Source organism: Schistocerca gregaria, chromosome 2 (genome assembly GCF_023897955.1).
Source record: "Schistocerca gregaria isolate iqSchGreg1 chromosome 2, iqSchGreg1.2, whole genome shotgun sequence".
NCBI lineage: Eukaryota > Metazoa > Arthropoda > Insecta > Orthoptera > Acrididae > Schistocerca > Schistocerca gregaria.
This window is the reverse complement of record NC_064921.1, coordinates 870,647,098-870,664,817: the sequence shown is the minus strand read 5'-3', so window position 1 is coordinate 870,664,817 and position 17,720 is coordinate 870,647,098. Positions and strand designations below refer to the sequence as shown.

The 17,720-nt window shown below is 43.3% G+C and overlaps 1 protein-coding gene across 1 annotated transcript in view; it reads left to right on the top strand.

Annotated features, from left to right (window-relative positions):
- The window catches only part of LOC126336590 (sialin-like), a 141,875-nt gene that overhangs the window by 73,568 nt on the left and 50,587 nt on the right, over positions 1-17,720 (top strand). Inside the window, exons 3-4 of the mRNA XM_050000451.1 lie at positions 7,417-7,647; positions 10,433-10,517. Coding sequence (XP_049856408.1) covers positions 7,417-7,647; positions 10,433-10,517 — 316 coding nt within the window. The remainder of the gene's footprint in view (positions 1-7,416; positions 7,648-10,432; positions 10,518-17,720) is intronic.

Below are 17,720 nucleotides of genomic sequence, written 5' to 3'. Positions count from 1 at the left end.
TACGGTGAATCAACATGTCTGCTTTGTTTGCATCGGATTCTTTATTGTGATCTTCTAGCGTTGGAGAGAAATGTATTTTCTTTCTCAAAAGGGCACTCTTATTCTTCAGAGCAGTATAATTTTTGTTTAGAGCAAACATACCAGTCTGAATGCTCTGATTATTTCGTCCTTTTTTTTATTACATCCTTAAATTTGCGTTCACAGGCATCACTAACGCATATAAGACGAGACCACGAATATTTGTCCGTTACAAAGTTTATGCTTACTTTGGAACATTTCTCATGAAACTAACGGTGACAGTTGCTACGTTGGATCCTATAATACTTTCTTGTTACAAATCTTGTAGTTGTTTGCACTTTTAAGTTCGTTTTTACTGGTGCAGTTTTCACTTACGCCATGTGCGCGTGCTGTTATTAGACTAACCTTGTTTTCTCGGCCCATACAGGAGCGATTCCTAGGGAGTTGTAGCATGTTCCTAGATGCTTCGGTACTGGTTCTTGGAATTTTGTACTTAGTCTTTCGCGAAATAGTTTGCGTCTTCTTCAAGTATTGGGCAGATCAGGGTTTGCGGCACCTCTGTGACGCCTCTCCCCTCCCCCCCTTGCTCACAGCTCTTTGCGGGAGCACACAGGAAAGGAGTTTTACTTCAGTGAATAGCGAACCTGTGTGTGAATCGGTTCAGCGTCAAATGCAGGCCCCTGTACAAATCGGCTATCCTCCGAAAACATTCCGAAATTCGCACCTCCAAATAAGCTACTGTCACCCCGGAAGTTGTCTTCAGCAGACAGTGACTAAACGTTGGGTTTCAAAAAGATAACCATCCACCTATGTCATAATAACCCAGAAAATTTCAGTAAAGTTACACCCAAGAATACAAAATGGGTGTACGCCAACAGATACCACAGGACATGCCTTTCTTTTGACCCCTACCTCAGGGAGGAATGGGTTCACAAGGTGAGCGTGTGTACGCGTGTGGTATAGTCTTGAAAGACGAAATGACTGTTGAAATGTGGACTGTAGGACTAGACAAAGATCGGAGGAGTTTGTACCGATCAAAGCCCTCAAATTACATTCTGCGGTAAGCTTGGGCAACCTTTTGTGGCCCACAGGTTTGATTCACTCACTTATTTCAGCTAATGGTCCGCCTGATCACGACGCGACAGTAACGCTCCTAGCGCATAGTGTCAAAAGTATAGCGACTATAACCTTAATGTTTATGGGGTAACGCACCGGTATGAATAGCCGGCTGCGGTGGCCAGGCGGTTCTAGGCTCTTCAGCTCAGAACCTTGCGACTGCTATGGTCGCAGGTTCGAATCCTGCCTCGGTCATGGATGTGTGTGATGTCCTTAGGTTAGTTAGGTTTAAGTAGTTCTAAGTTCTACGGGGCTGATGACCTCAGATGTTAAGTCCATTTGAACCATTTTGAACCAGTATGAAGAGCACTCCTTTACTGACATGCCACGCCAACGAATTATGCCTCAAAATACGTGCTTTTGGAAATACATCCATTTTAAATGTAACCGTAGGCTTCCGCGGCCGTTGTCAATGTCAATAAAATTCTTCTGGGTTAGAGACCGCATTGTCATTTATAAAATTCCAACGTTTCGGCGTCTGTTGCAAGACGCCTTCTTCAGGGTGTGTTGCTAACTGGTGAATGCGCGCAAGTGTGGGTACATATGTACTATGGAAGAGTGTTGTGATTGGATGTGAGGATGAGGAGGAAGGGTACTAGGAGTTCATTTTATTGGCGTTTGCATTGCGTCTTGTTATTGGCGGAAATAGGCGTTTTCCATTGGAGTTTCCTTTACTGCCTGCCATTGGTGGAAATCGGCTAATAGGAGACTTAGCGGCGACTGCAGCGTAACGTTGTTTACTAACTGCCTAGTATCGACTGGGCCGCGTCAGCGCTCTGTGTACCATCCTCCGCTGTGGCCTACCGCACGCCTGTTGCTATGCGCGAGCTGTCCTTCCGCAAAGCTGTCACAGCAGGCAGCCAAGACGTTGGAAGTCTGTACCCGTCTTCTCTGTTCATATTATCGGGTCGCTTGGCTATTTCTATAGCCTCTCTAATCTTCCTCCTCAAACTAAACGGCTGTTTCGCCAGTACTCGGGCCTCTCGAAATTCGATGTTCATCCTGCACTGCTCATGATGTTCTGACACCGATGATTTGCTATATTGTTTGAGGCGGATATATCTCTCATGTTCTGTTAGCCTCGTGCTTATTGGACGCCCAGTCTCACCTACATACACCAGTCCACATTCACACTCGATTTCATAAACTCCGGCGGCATGAAACTTGTCAATTGTATCTTTTGTCTAGCCCAGAATGTCTTTTATTTTGTTGTTGCTACGAAAAATCGGCTAATACCTGCCCGACGGAGAATTTTGCCCAGACGTTCAGTAACCCCTTGTACATACGGTAGCACGGCGGTGTTCTGTGCTTCGTTCTGTATTTTATTGACACATCCATTTTAAATTTAACGGGAATTTCTTCTGTGGGGCAGATTGGAAATAATCGCAGGCCAGATGCGGCATCCGGGCTGCCCGTTGTCTACCCGTACTCTGCAACGATGATAGGCATCTGACACCTGTACGTGGTACCGTCCGAAACATGGCTGATCCACCTCCATGGTGAACTATTAAAACAAAAAGTCTGAGACGAGAATAGGTACCTGACCGACTTTGCAGTCGTCTTTCGATTATCAAGCACCAGAGAAATCCTTCCCTCGTCGGTGAAGAGAGTCCACTACACTGGTCGAAGTTCGCTTACCCACCTTCTTCACCTGCCGTGGGCCTGTGGGGAAGGGGTGGGGGGGAGAGCTTATAGTGTTGTTTGTAATGGACGTCCAGATCTAAACTGTTCCAAAACTGTCCCCCAACAGATTGTGGGCACTGTCAAGTTCTCCTTAGCTCGCTCGTGGACAGATACAGCTGGTAGAGTAGTACAGTATACTCACCAAGTGGCCCTATTGCATACACCCTGCCACGCGAGAACCACTTGGGCAACCCTGGCCATGTGCATTCGGCTGGTCTGATATTGTCACGTATGCTACAGACAGGCAACCTTACTGATACTGTGTCAGCTGTTTGCTCACCTCTGCCCACCTGTGCCTGTGGGTGCCCATCTGCCTGCCAGTAGGCACGCCAACTGGAACAGATGTGGTGGCTAAACTGACTGGATGAAGATGGTTTCATGTTTTCTCAACCGCCTTAGCTCTCAGAGTTTCCTCTGAAAAGACAGCGTGCTGCTCTATCATACTGTTTGGAGTACTTACGAGCCACTACTTTAAGATACCGGTCATCAGCTGGTGTTGTTGATCACTCGTGACTGCCATGAGGATGACATACGATGTTTTTTGTTCCAAGACACTGGGTGGGAATTTGAACGACAGCGCTACAGTTTATGCCAGCCTAACAACTTCCTTCAGTGTACGCATGCAGTAAGCGTGAAATGAACCTACAAGGGACACTGACATACTGAACAGTTTGCTCAAGTCGCGTAGTCACGCTCACAACTGGTGACATGGAGCACTGTACTGAACAATATTGAGAGTGCTGTTTATAGAAGGAATTTGATAGTTCAGCATGCTTAGGGATCTACCAAGCTTGTATCAAATTTGCCAGATTATTAAGTTTTTAAAAAAAAAACAGTTTTACAAAATGGGTATTTAAACGAAGCCTGTAGTTTTGACATACAAAACAAATAATTGTTAGCACAACAGAAGAGATTACGGTATTAAAAATTGAAAGTATGCGTGTGTTGCTTTTCAGTATAAGAAAAACGAAATTGAAAGTCAAACACTGTATCGCTCTATTAAATCAATTTAAGGTTCAAAGTTCAAGAAAATTACAATACACATAAATAGATTTTTGTATACAAGTTATGAAATAAAATAAACAGAACTGATTTAAAAGATCAGGAACAAGCTAATTGATAAAGTGTGTTGGGGCTTATGGGCGCTCAACGTCGAGGTCATCAGCGCCCTGACACACATTAAAGGGAACGAATGTGGGCAGACCTAATAAAACTGAAGCACACACTCAAAGAAAGCAGGAAAAGAAGGAAAATGCGACATAAGAAAGTAGCCGCGGCCCGCTGGTCAGAAAATAAAACGCAATCCAATAAAACGTGGCGCACAGTGACCTGGACGCCACAAGAACCACACATTGGAGGGTCCTCCCGCTGGAGTAGGAAGTCATGCGTCAGAGGGCTGTGGCCTATCCGAAGCCGAGTGAGGAGAACCTCGTCCCGTCGACGGGGCTGAGAGGATGTACATCACACACACGTTGTGGGCTTGACTAACGGAGCTTATTGTCAGTCACTTCCAGCCACTCATCCTCCCACCAACGCATGACTCATGAGCTCAACGGCGAGGTGAGTGCGTGCAGGGGTATAGCACACTGAGATACTTGTGTATCGAGACGCGCCTCCTTGGCTGCGAGATCTGCCCTTTCATTCGCAGCTATGCCGACATGCCCCGGAACCCAGCAGAAAGCCACCACCTTCCCCAATCGCTGTAGGTGGAGGAGGACATCCTGGATGGTCTGGACTATTTTATCTGCTGGATACAAACGTTGCAAAGAGTGAAGGGCACTCGGTGAATCGGAACAGACAAGAAACTTAGGACAGGAATAATGTCTCATCTGCTCCAGTGCCCGCAAGATCGCAGACAATTCTGCATCAAAGACAGTAAAAGCCTGAGGCAGTCGGACCTTGAGGACACGATCCGGAAAAACAACAGAGCAACCAACGGAATCCCCTTGTTTCGACCCATCCGTAAAAACAGCTACATAGTCGTGGTGCTCAGATAAAACGGCAGAAAATGCTGCATTAAAAACGGTGGCAGGAGTGCAATCTCTCTTGTACTGCAATAAATCTAAAATCACTCTGGGCCTCTTCAGTAACCAGGGCGGCAGTCGGTTAAAACCCAGGATTTGGGGGCACACGTTGCACACGGATTCCGAACGGCAACGTAGCCCGGGGACGGTGGGAAAAAGGCGGTCCAGAGGTGGATGAGCAACATGATGGTGAGCAGGCGAGGTGGGAGCTGCAAGAAACTTACAAGCCTGGCGCACCAGCAGGAGCTGCCGCCGGATGGTAAGTGGCGGTTCGCCAGCCTCAGCACAGAGGCTGGGTATGGGACTGGTCCAATAAGCACCCGTGGCCAGTCGAATCCCAGCATGGTGGACAGCGTCAAAGATCTGCAAATAAGACGGCCTCGCTGAATTAAGAAAATATATTACCAAGAATTTGGTGCACTTTAATTGGAATCACTGTCTCTAGGGATAGCACAGACATCTAACTCTAGCGAGGGTGTGGAAAATGTCGGACTGCTGTATACCACTTATAGTTTGATTGAAATTTTGTTCTGAGCCTTCTGGGGCATTGCAGGAATATAATCTTGTTTCGTGGCTTGAGCTCTTTTGTTTGCAAAAAATATTTTGCATGATGTGCTGATTCACAACTTCAGAAATGTTCTTTTGTTTGCTGCTTTCAGCGAATTTCACGTAAGTGTTTAAGGCTTCTGAAGCCTCTGTCCAAGAGATGGGAGTTCCCCGTCACTGTAAGTTTCTGGTGCCTCCTGTGGGTTGAAAACATTTCGTAATATCACGTTTTAAGTCAGCCCTTCTTCGACAGCCGAATTTCTGTTACTGCCGATCCATTCGTCAACTTCAGTTGATCAGTGGATGCAGAATTTCTCACTGGTGAACTTTCAGAGCGATAAATTGCAGGCTTATCATCGTTTCCATCCCTCATCGCTTCCCTCTCGCCTTCATTGACCAGTTTAAGCCAATGCAACTGGCTTACTTTGGCAAGAATGAGACAGGGGGCGCACATAAAAATAGCCATATAAATATAAATAAAATGCGTGAAATTACAGAAACGAAGAGCTGAAATGGACTTATATTTATTTACAATGAAAAATATAGTGAAAATACATTTATAGAAGATGCGGAAAGTGACGCTCTGCAACATCAATACCCAAATGTGCAGATCTAACCATATACAGGCACACCAGGCGTAAAGTTCGTATATCGATGGCGGCAACTTCACGATTGATGTTGCCTTTCAGTTCCTGTACTGTGTGTGGATTTGTTTCATATACCTTTCTCTCCAAGTGTCCCAACAGGAAAAAATCACTTGTTGTTATATCCGGCGAACATGGTGGCCACACATGTTTGCTGACGGTTCGTTCTTCAGTGAACATATCACGGATTCGTTCCAGGGATATCTTAGACGTGTGGCATGTTGCCCCATCTTGCAGGAAAAGCGCTATTGTCTTTCATGTTCAGTGAATTGAGCACAAAATGTATCAAATATTACCATATATGCAGCTGTGTTGAAGGCAGTGTCAAAAAATTTCTGTCGAATGATAACGCGTTGCTGTTACACCGCCCCAAAAGCAGATTTCTTCGTCGTGGAGTGGTTACTGAAACAAAATGTTAGAGTTCTCCTTTGCCCAGTACCTCTTGTTCTGTGATTTCACATGAAGCATGAAACAATTATTTATCACTCATGAGGGTCTAACAAACCATGGTTGATGTTATTCAGAAGCCACGTGGAGTAATCTACACGTTTCGGACTGTCATCCTTCCATAACTGCCGCGCAACTGTCACATGATGTAAGTTCGAATTAAGCCTTCTGAATATCCGCTGGCAACTCCTCCTACTAACGTGCGCCTGTTGGGCCATTTTACGTGTAGACTTTTTTGGCCTCTAAATAATTCTTCGGCGAACGTCTGAAACAACTCCTGGCGTGAGAACTGAAGGAATTCTCAGTCATTTAACATTGTGCATAGATCCGTAGGTGCACCTGTTTTTATACAGCCTCTGTAATGGTCTCTTTGTTGCTAGTTCTCTATCCGGATACATGGCCCTGAAAATTTTGCGAGTTTCCTTAATCGAACCTGTTTTCACGTACGTTTCCACAATTTCAATTCTTTTTCTATCGAGAATGTCATTTTGCACACGGCAAAGAGAAACGTGTAACTTCGCTGATGAAATAAACTGAAATGCTGACAGGAGAATGCTAACAATCGATTATTGCATAAAACTGTCAATTGCTGCAGCTGTTAATTTCAGGAGTCGAAATATCGCACTTGCATTCCGACTGTTCTGCCAGCCGCGCCGAGCATAAATATACGGGAAACTTTCTGCTGCGTACTGCTGCACCGGGTCTGCCGGATTATCCGGTGTGGAATTATCGCGGTCGTACTGTGCTCAAGAATATTTGGAAAGAGATTAACGACAAACATACCCACACCCACACACACACACACACACACACACACACACACACAGACACACACACACAATGCAATTAACGAGGGTGCTGCAAGACGTCTTTTGAGCAGTTCATTATGTTGTTACTTTGAAAAGTTTGCTTGAACCAATTTCATTCATGTTTTTCAGCTCAGATTTGACTGGGACGAACATGAGCAAAACGTTGTCCTGGGAGCATTTTTCTGGTTCTACTGGGCAGCGCAGTTACCTGGAGGAATGATGGGGCGGCATTATGGCACAAAGAAAGTGTTTGGCATCAGTAATCTTATGATTTCCGTTACAACACTGCTAATACCACTTTTTGCATCACTTGACTACAGGGTCCTGGTAGCCCTCAGGATTTTCCAAGGAATTTGTGGGGTGAGTACTTCCTCTATATGCAGTAAAGTAGTCTTATTTGAAGTAACTAATTAAACATGAACAGCTAATTATACATACATGCTAAGTGAACAACATTTGTACCTAAGATCAACATAAGTTTTAGAAGAAATATTATTTTAAGTTTTTTCATAAAAGTAGAATATAAGACTGTCATTCTAAAAGTAATGAAGTCAGTTTCTGCAAACAGTTCTATTCTAGATAATGAAATGAAACTAATTTTATGGGGTTTTTGATATCTTAGCTATTTTTCTGTGAAGTCACTGTTGAAATTTAAACTTTTGTCATAGTGCTTCACAAGGTCTCCTAAGCATTCTATGCACTCAGTGGCGTAACTTTTATTTTTTTTTTGGAGGGGGGGGGGGGGGAGGCTGGCAAATAAATTTTGAGGACCATATTTACTAGCCAATGTAAAGATAGACATTCACACACTGCAGTTCAAATTCAAAATGAAATAAACTCAACTACTGATGCAAGTTTTATGAAGCAAACACATCGTTCCAGTTCTCCTACTTTCAGTGTCCAAAAACATTTTGATAATGCCTTCCAGATTAAGAGAATGACATGTTTCACTTTAATTGCTTAGACTTCCTAAGCACTTAATCAAGGCTCAGACACTGAGTTTTTTATAAATGTTTTTGATTAATTTCAGTTCAGAAAATTATCTTTCTACTGTAGTAGAAGTAATTGGCAAGGAGACTACTTGCAAGAAAAGTATTGCCAAAAAACAAAACGATGACACATATGTCCTTTATTTCCATATTCTTTCAGCATAAGTGTTTTTAGGACAATAAGTTTGTATGGTAAAATCTGACTTGTTCTTTCTAATCAATTCTGCTCTTTCCTGAATATATTTTCTGAGTATCAACTAAAAATATGAACAGGATGTAAGAAGGAAAAATAATAATTAACATTCTGTTGACAGGTAAAATATTTATTTAACTCTTGAATTAAAATATCTACAGAAGAATTGAAAATGTTTACTTTAATGTATCAAGAATTCTGCAGTCTTCACTTTACATGTTTTGAGTTTAAATTAAGATCAGTGCTCCAATCTTTTGCTAGTACTTTCGGTTCTTCTACTAAAGTTTCAAAAGTGTTTCTTAAGATGCCTAGACAGTTTCTTGCAGTTTGAAGATGCTGAGAAGCATTGTCTGCATCAGCATGGGACAGTAGTAGCTTGGACCATATGTTATCATTTTCTAAAATCTTATTTTGAAATATCAACAGTTTGCACGTTTTTTTTATCAAATTAGAAGTATCCTCCCTCTCTACTTTCCTCTCAGTCTTCAAAATGGTGTTGGATAGGGATTACAAAATTTGTGTTAAATTCTGTTTGATAAGAACGTGTCGAATGTGGTTGACCATCCAGTTGAATCATTATAACACATCTCTCAGCGGCAATAGATACATTTATTTGTTACCATCTAACAACAGAAGCACTATGAAAAGAACATTGTTTTGTCTAAAAAAAATAGTTCCATTTTCACTACAGTCAGAAAGAATCATTAGTACCAAATTTACATTATGTAATGGACAATTAGGGGTCTCTTCATTGAAGAGCATATTAATTATTTTTCCATGTTTCCAGATGCTGTAAGTAATACGAGCATTTAAATGTACAGCACAACTTTGAGGTGCTTTTATTTTCTCACTTGGACCTCTTAAATCACTAGTTCGTAGACCATACCATGAATTTTCTTCATTCTGAATAACCAGCGCGCTACAAGTATACCGCATTTCATGTAGGGGAATAGCGTAAACAAAATCGTTCGATTTTCTGACCTGTTTGGGCAAATTATAATAATAGTCGCAGTTAAAGGATCTTTTGGTCTTAGTATTTCTAGGGAAAAGGCCATGAAGCTTACATGGCTTGCTATTTATAATTTTTAGTTTTGTCTCTTCATTCAGTTTAAACGACTATTGATTGGCGATTCCATGGAGTGCTGTGTACGCAACGACCATATACGTGAAATTAGAAGGAAGGTCAGCGTTGGCCGTAACATTGATTGCTTATTGATACCAAAATCGATTTTCAATCACATAGTGATCGTCTTCAGTGCTGTGGTGTACAAGTTAAGCTCTTAGGCACTGGTATCAAGTTATTCTCAGTAACCAAAGCTATGAAACGACCACAATAACTGTTATTGTGATAACTGTGTTATTGCGATCGTTTCTTAGCTTTGGTTACTGATAATAGCTTGATACCAGTGCCTAAGAGCTTAACTTGTACATCACAGCACTGAAGATGATCACTATGTGATTGAAAATCGATTTTGCTATCAAACCATCAATATTACGGCCAACGCTGACCTTCCTTCTAATTAAACGACTATGCTGTTGACTTTTCCCCTTCAATCCTTGAGTACGTCAGTCACAATTGAAGGTCAACCTGATCGTTCTTCATCTTGAATATTCGTTCGGCCACCTTTAAACATGATGCACTACTTTCGAATCAGGCCTTAATGTATCAAATTTCCATAAACATCGCCTATCTGTGTAACACTACGAGCCTCACACTTGGGGCGATCGTTAATTTTTGTCACAAATTTTGAAATCGCAGAAACAATCAGTAAACTACCGTTCCTGTTCAACAATTAAGAGGAATATATAAGAAAAGGCAGCGGGGAAAATTGTGCGGATCGTCATGTGAGAACGTTCTTTACTTTCAAAATGACCTTCGTAGCTGGTTACTGGCTCATTGAAGCATTATTGCGTAAGGAAATTTTTGATGTAAAACAATGCATAAGCACTTTTGTGTTGTCAGGGTTTCTGCTGGCCATCCCTTACCTACATGATCTCGAGATGGATACCAACCAACGAAAGAGGGAAATTTATGAGCGCAATCATGGGTAAGGACAAATTTAACTACTACTGTCGACGCATTAATTGCCTTATTATGCTTCTCACCACTTACACTGTAGCGTACGTTAGACTACAGCTTGTAAATATATTGTAAGTAGCTGACAAATCTGGTATTGTCCGGGTATTCATTTTGCCAATTTTCGATCAGAAACGGAAACGAAAAAAGGAACTGTATTTATAGTGTAATATCGAAAAACTTTCATTTCCATGTATTCATGAAAAAATCTTCGAAATTAGGAAACAGTCGTACAAAGAAATATGCATAATGTGCAAATGTGTGACTACAGCTGCTTCGCGTGTCTATACCACAATTATGTAGACATCCCTGTGGGTCTTTTACACGGCTATTGTTTTCATACGGCAGTTTGCGCTTCGCAGCTGAAAGCTGTCAAAAGCGCTGGCAGGTGCCTGAGTTTTCCTTGACTCGACTTTAGGAATGTATCTGTTTAGTAAAGGATAAATGTATTAAAACCTTATGTACGATGCGGCATTTTTCACACATCTCAGAATTTATGACGTCATATCTCTTGAACTACGCATCGTACAATGACGTATTCCTGTAGGTACATTCAGCGGCTTATTTGAATAGTGTTTGCTAAATTTGTTGCGAATAGAGTCAGTAGCAGAGAAGTACTAAATTTAAAAGTCGTACAAGATGCGACAGTTTTTCACGCATCTCAGTGTTTATGATTTCATATTTCCTGATCTGTGTGCCATACAACCGTATAATTTTGTAGGTATATTCAGTGGTAAAAGCGATTACTGTCTGCAAAATGAGTTGTGAATAGAGTTAGTAGCAAAGAAGTAATAAATTTAAACGTCATACACTATGCACCATTTTTTCACGCATCTAATTGTTTACGACGTCACATCTTCTGAAGTATGATAGACAGGTGGTTCTTACCCCGACAGTAATCGTTACCTGACAGTAAGGGATATGCGTAACAAGATTTGTTGAAACTGGTCCAGTGGTATAGTAGTAGATGTGGTATACACACACACACACACACACACACACACACACACACACACACACATTCATACATCCATCTACACTCCTGGAAATGGAAAAAAGAACACATTGACACCGGTGTGTCAGACCCACCGTACTTGCTCCGCACACTGCGAGAGGGCTGTACAAGCAATGATCACACGCACGGCACAGCGGACACACCAGGAATCGCGGTGTTGGCCGTCGAATGGCGCTAGCTGCGCAGCATTTGTGCACCGCCGCCGTCAGTGTCAGCCAGTTTGCCGTGGCATACGGAGCTCCATCGCAGTCTTTAACACTGATAGCATGCCGCGACAGCGTGGACGTGAACCGTATGTGCAGTTGACGGACTTTGAGCGAGGGCGTATAGTGGGCATGCGGGAGGCCGGGTGGACGTACCGCCGAATTGCTCAACACGTGGGGCGTGAGGTGTCCACAGTGGTCGGCGGAAGATGCACGTGCCCGTCGACCTGGGACCGGACCGCAGCGACGCACGGATGCACGCCAAGACCGTAGGATCCTACGCAGTGCCGTAGGGGACCGCACCGCCACTTCCCAGTAAATTAGGGATATTGTGCATGCTCTGTTGCCTGTGTCTATGTGCCCGTGGTTCTGTCAGTGTGATCATGTGATGTATCTGACCCCAAGAATGTGTCAATAATGTTTCCCCTTCCTGGGACAATGAATTCACGGTGTTCTTATTTCAATTTCCAGGAGTGTATTTCATAGTATGTATGGATTCTGCTCCTTCATACACGGTATGTCAATATTGCGTGTTTGTAACATATGCTGGAGAAGGTCCAACCAGCTAATCTATGATCTTAAAATTTTGAGGGCGCGAAAGTATTGTTCAACTACAACGGCGACGGTCTGGCCTGCAGCTATAGCGGCACTGGGGAATTTCTAACCCAGTGGTGGTCAGCGAGATGACACAAAGAACTGGTCAGAGTAGTTACAAGGCAGGCAAGTCTATGCTCGTCAACGGGACAGCGACTGACAGAATGCTTTTCCAGCCATAACAACAGAGACTTCTATTACTTTTAAAAGTGAACGGATATCCAAATACTAAAAGCTCAACAGTAATTCAACCACTCATTGTAGAACTAATCTGACTATACCCAAATCACCAAGTAGTCATAAAGTGTCTCTTGAAATACTTGTACCTGTGTATCTAATGATACAGAAGTTAACTTTCGAATGCAAACAAATCAGTTGAGAATTATATAAAGTTTAATCATGAGTAAACACTATGCACAGTCTTGACAGGCAGTATGTCAGACCATAGGATTGTGCTTTAGCTATCGGTCATGAACACTGAACAGCCAGAGATTTGCTGCTACCAGGTCTGATCATCAGTTCCTCCACATGAATACAATCAGTGAATGCAGCATGATACTTTCATAATCAATCACGCATGCATTCTAGTTGTAAATTATTTGTTTACTACCACACTGTGTGAAAGTACATTATTAATTATTTACACGAAATTACTGAATGTAATGTGGGACAGTTTGAAAAAGAAAGAACTGTACTTTTGTATACCGTAAATACTTCTGTCCTAATGGTACAAGGCAAAGTCTGACTGTCCATTTTATTAATAATTCCGTTTCATTAACTATTAGACGTAAGAAAGACTGTAGGTTGGAAGGGAGACAGACTGCAGTTTACCGACATGGACCTATATGCTGTTACGCATCTTACTGGCACTGAGCAGTGCTGGTGGGGTGTATAGAGACGAACTGCCAGGCAATGGATGGTGTGGAAAGGAGACTTCATGTTACATGAATGAGGAAGCCGTTACTTTTGAGGTGTCAGAAGAACTACATTATGATTTAACTTAAGCAACATGTAGTCGTACTAGATACTTTAACGATCATCAGGGCTCTGAAAGTGCTCGAGGAAGACCAAATCTGATATGGGAAGCGTAATTAGGGAAGACACTATGTAATGGTTGAAGCAAGTATTCATGGATTTGAACTTTAGTCTTTCAAACGTAAAAACGAAAACGAATAATATGAACACTAGCATTTAAAATGTAAAAATGGATATGAACTCTTACATTAAAGATTTCAAGGCGATATTAGGAAAGAGGCAGTCTGAATTAACAGACGAGCAAGAAAAACTTATACTGGGGATGGAGGACACGGTAGAGAGAAAAGCAACTGGTGTACAAACGGAATGGGAAAATTTTCAGATGAAATGGGTGCCATACAGAGAAAACTGAAATCGATATGTGGTTCAACAGATACGAGAGTAGAAAAACTGCAGAATGAATTGTGGGGCAGTATGGAAGAGTGCTTACAGTGGCAGAAGAAGATTGAGAGCGTAGCTGACAATGCTTTCAACAATCTAGCCGGGAGAGTTGTCGAATGTACAAATGCGATTGCTAGAAGTGTTAAAGCAGAGGTAGAAGAGTATGAACAAATATTCACGAGATTGATGTGAAATTGGATAGAATGGCAACAAGTCAACTTACAAATATAATAAATGTTCCATGGTTTTGTGTAGGTAATGCCAAGTGATCAGGCGAATAGTCGTGAAGCTGTTGAGTATCTGATCTCCCAAATGAACCAAGAGGCTACCAAATGTGTCTGCTGAGTGACCGTTCACTGAATGTTGCTATAAATGGATCACACTGCTGCTCATCGGCGCCAAAAGCTGAAATTTGTGCACCAGTACGCAACCGGACGTCTGCTGAAGTGAACTGCGACAGGTGGCCTTTTCAGATGAATGACGGTTTTTGCTCCGTTGGACTTGAAAGGTCTCAAAGCGTACACCCTGCAAAAATTATTGGAAAGGTCCAGGACGGAGGAGGGAGTGTTACGTTCCGGGGAATGGCTCAAATGGCTCTGAGCACTTTGGGACTTAACATCTGAGGTCATCAGTTCCCTAGAACTTAGATCTACTTAAACCTAACTAACCTAAGGACGTCACACACATCCATGCCCGAGGCAGGATTCGAACCTGCGACCTTAGCAGTCACGCAGATCCTGACTGAAGCGCCTAGAACCGCTCGGCCACAGCTGCGGCCGTCCGTCTGGGTGATCTGGCCATTCTCGGAGGAACATTGGACCAACAAAAGTATACGTCTAACCTGTGGACCATTGTCCACACCTACATGCAGTTTGTTTTTCCTCCGCACGTTGGCATCCATCAGAAGGACAATGCAACGTGTCACACAGCTCGCAGTGTATGTGTGTAGTTCGAAGAACACCAGGATGAGTTTACACTGCTCCCCTGACCTCCAAACTCCCCGGATTTTAACCCAGTCGAGAATCTGTTGGGCTACCTCGATCGGGCTGTTCACACCGTGGATCCTCAACCGAGAAGCCTAGCACGCCTGGCCAAGATGCTGGAGTTTGCATGGTTCCACATCACAGCCGGTACCTTCCAGAGCCTCACTGACCCTCTTTATGCACGTCCGCACTGCAAAAGGTGATTGTTCAGACTTCTGACAGGTGGTTACATTAATGCGACTGGACAGTGTATACGCTAATTCACTGCGAGCAGATTCTTTTGAAGAAAAAATACGGAAAAGTACGCTTATCATCGATAAACCAAAACATTATGAGTACTGCCCTTCGCTAGGCTGTATGCCTTCTGGTGGCGTGCGGATACGTGACACGGAAATCAAAGTGTGTAAGCAGAGCAGAGACCGATTGTGAGTCATCCCAGTGACGATACTGACATAAAATGGGGAAATCCGCAGATATACGCAAGTTTGACAAACGGCAGGTAGTTATGGCCCAGTGCCTGCCAGTTTAGGAAATGGCGAAGCTAGTCGCCTGTTCGCGTTCTGCTACGATGAGCATCTACAGAAAGTAGTTCAAAGACGGTGAAACCAGAGTGGGTAACAAGGTTTTCGAGTCCTCTCCTCATCGCAGGGCGTGAATGTCGGATGCTTGACCGCTCTGTAAAGATGGATAGGCAGCGATCATACGACGGAGTAAAGTGCCGGTACTGGCACAGGCTTTGGAGGATGCCGTTCAGAGCTCACTGTTGAACACAGGACTCTGTAAAAGACGCCCCATACGTGTTCTCACGTTGAAGCAAGGACATAGTTAATTAAGACAGGTAGGAGGGACAGACAATCATGGAAATTGTTCCAAGTACTTTATCCAAAAATTACTTGAGCAGTAAATCGGAGTACAGACTCGTGAAAATAACACATTAGACCTATTGCTGACAGATCCCAACTTTTCAACTCAGTTCGTGTAGGACAGGGACTCTGTGGTCAAAAGGTCATTACAGCATCACTGAATAAAGCTGTGCACTGAGATGACAGAAATCATGGGACAGCGATATGCACATATAGAGTTGGCAGTAGCATTGTGTAGGCAAGATATAACAGGGCAGTGCATTGGAGCAGCTGTCGTTTGTACTCAGGTGATTCATGTGAAAAAGTTTCCGACTTAATTATCGCCAAACGATGGGAATCAACAGTCTTTAAACGCGGAATGGTAGTTGGAGCTAGACGCATGGCACCTTCCATATCGGAAATCGTCAGGGAATTCGATGTTCCGAGATCCGCAGTGTCAAGAGTGTGCCGAGATTACCAAATTTCAGGCATCACCTCTCATCATGGATAACGCACTGGCCGACGGCCTTCACTTAACAAACGACAGCAGTGGGGTTTGCAAAGAGTTGTCAGTGCTAACAGACAAGCAATACTGCGTGAAATAACCGCAGAAATCAATGTGGGATGTACGACGAACGTATCCGTTTGGACAGTGCGCCAAAATTTGGCGTTAATGGGCTATGGCAGCATGCGACCGATGCGAGTGCGTTTGCTAACAGCAGGACATCACCTGCAGCGTCTCTCTTGGGTTTTTGACCATAGCGTTTGGACCCTAGACGATTGAAAAACCGTGGGCTCATCAGATGAGTCCCAATTTCCGTTGTTAAGAGCTGATCGTAGGTTTCGAGTGTGGCACAGACTCCATGAAGCCATGGACCCAAGTTGCCAACAACGCACTGTGTAAGTTGGTGGTGGATCCATAATGGTGTGGGCAGTGTTTCCATGGAATGGATTGGGTCCTCTGGTCCAGATGGACCGATCATTGCCTGGAAATGGTTATGTTGGGCTACTTGGAGGCCATTCGCAGCCTTTCATGGACTTCAATTTCCCAAACAACGATGGAATTTTTACAGATAACAATGCGCTCTGTCGCCGGGCCGTAGTTGTTCGCGAGTGGTTCAAAGAACATTCTGGATATTTCGAGCAAATGATTTGGCAAGCCACATCCCCCGATATGAATCTCATTGAACATTTATGGGACATAACTGTGAGGCCAGTTGGTGCACACAATCCTGCACTGGCAACACTTTCTCAATTACGAACGACTGTAGAGTCAGCATGGCTCAATATTTCTGGAAGGGACTTCCAACGACTTGCTGAGTCCATGCCACGTCAAGTTAGTGCACTATGGCAGGCAGAAGGAGGCTCGGCACGACTTCTGTCACCTCAGTGTAAATAGGAATACAAAAGAAAGGCAAGAAGATCTTCAGGTTTAGCAAGAGCGACGAGAAACAGATTTTAGATTACCTGAGGGGTCTGCACGAAAATTTTACCTCCAGAGCAAACAATACTAACACTGCTCAAAACTGAAGAGCATTGTAAAACATGCTTTACACAGAAATGTGCCAAGCATAGTCATGAGGGATGGAAAAGTCCCTCTGTGGTTTGATAGCCATGTTAGAGAACTGCCAGAAAGTCAAAGAGAGCTTCACTGCAATTTGAAACGTAGCTAAAGCCTCACAGAAAAAAAAAATTAAAAAAAATTACCTCAAGGTGAGCCATGCGTGAAGCGTTCAACAAGTTCGAAAGTAAAACTCTGTATACCGAGTTTACAGAAAATCACAAGAATTTCTGGTCTCACGTTAAATCAGTAAACGGATCGAAGTCATTTGTCTAGACACTCTGTGACCATAATCGCAATGAAATGATGGACGACACAGAAAAGGCTGATATAAATGGTTCAAATGGCTCTGAGCACTATGGGACTTAACTACTGAGGTCATCAGTCCCCTAGAACTAAGAACTACTTAAACCTAACTAAACTAAGGACATCACACACATCCATGCCCGAGGCAGGATTCGAAACTGCGACCGTAGCGGTTCCGCGGTTCCAGACTGTAGCGCCTAGAACCGCTCGGCCACACCGGCCGGCAAAAGGCCGATATACTAACTGCCATTTTC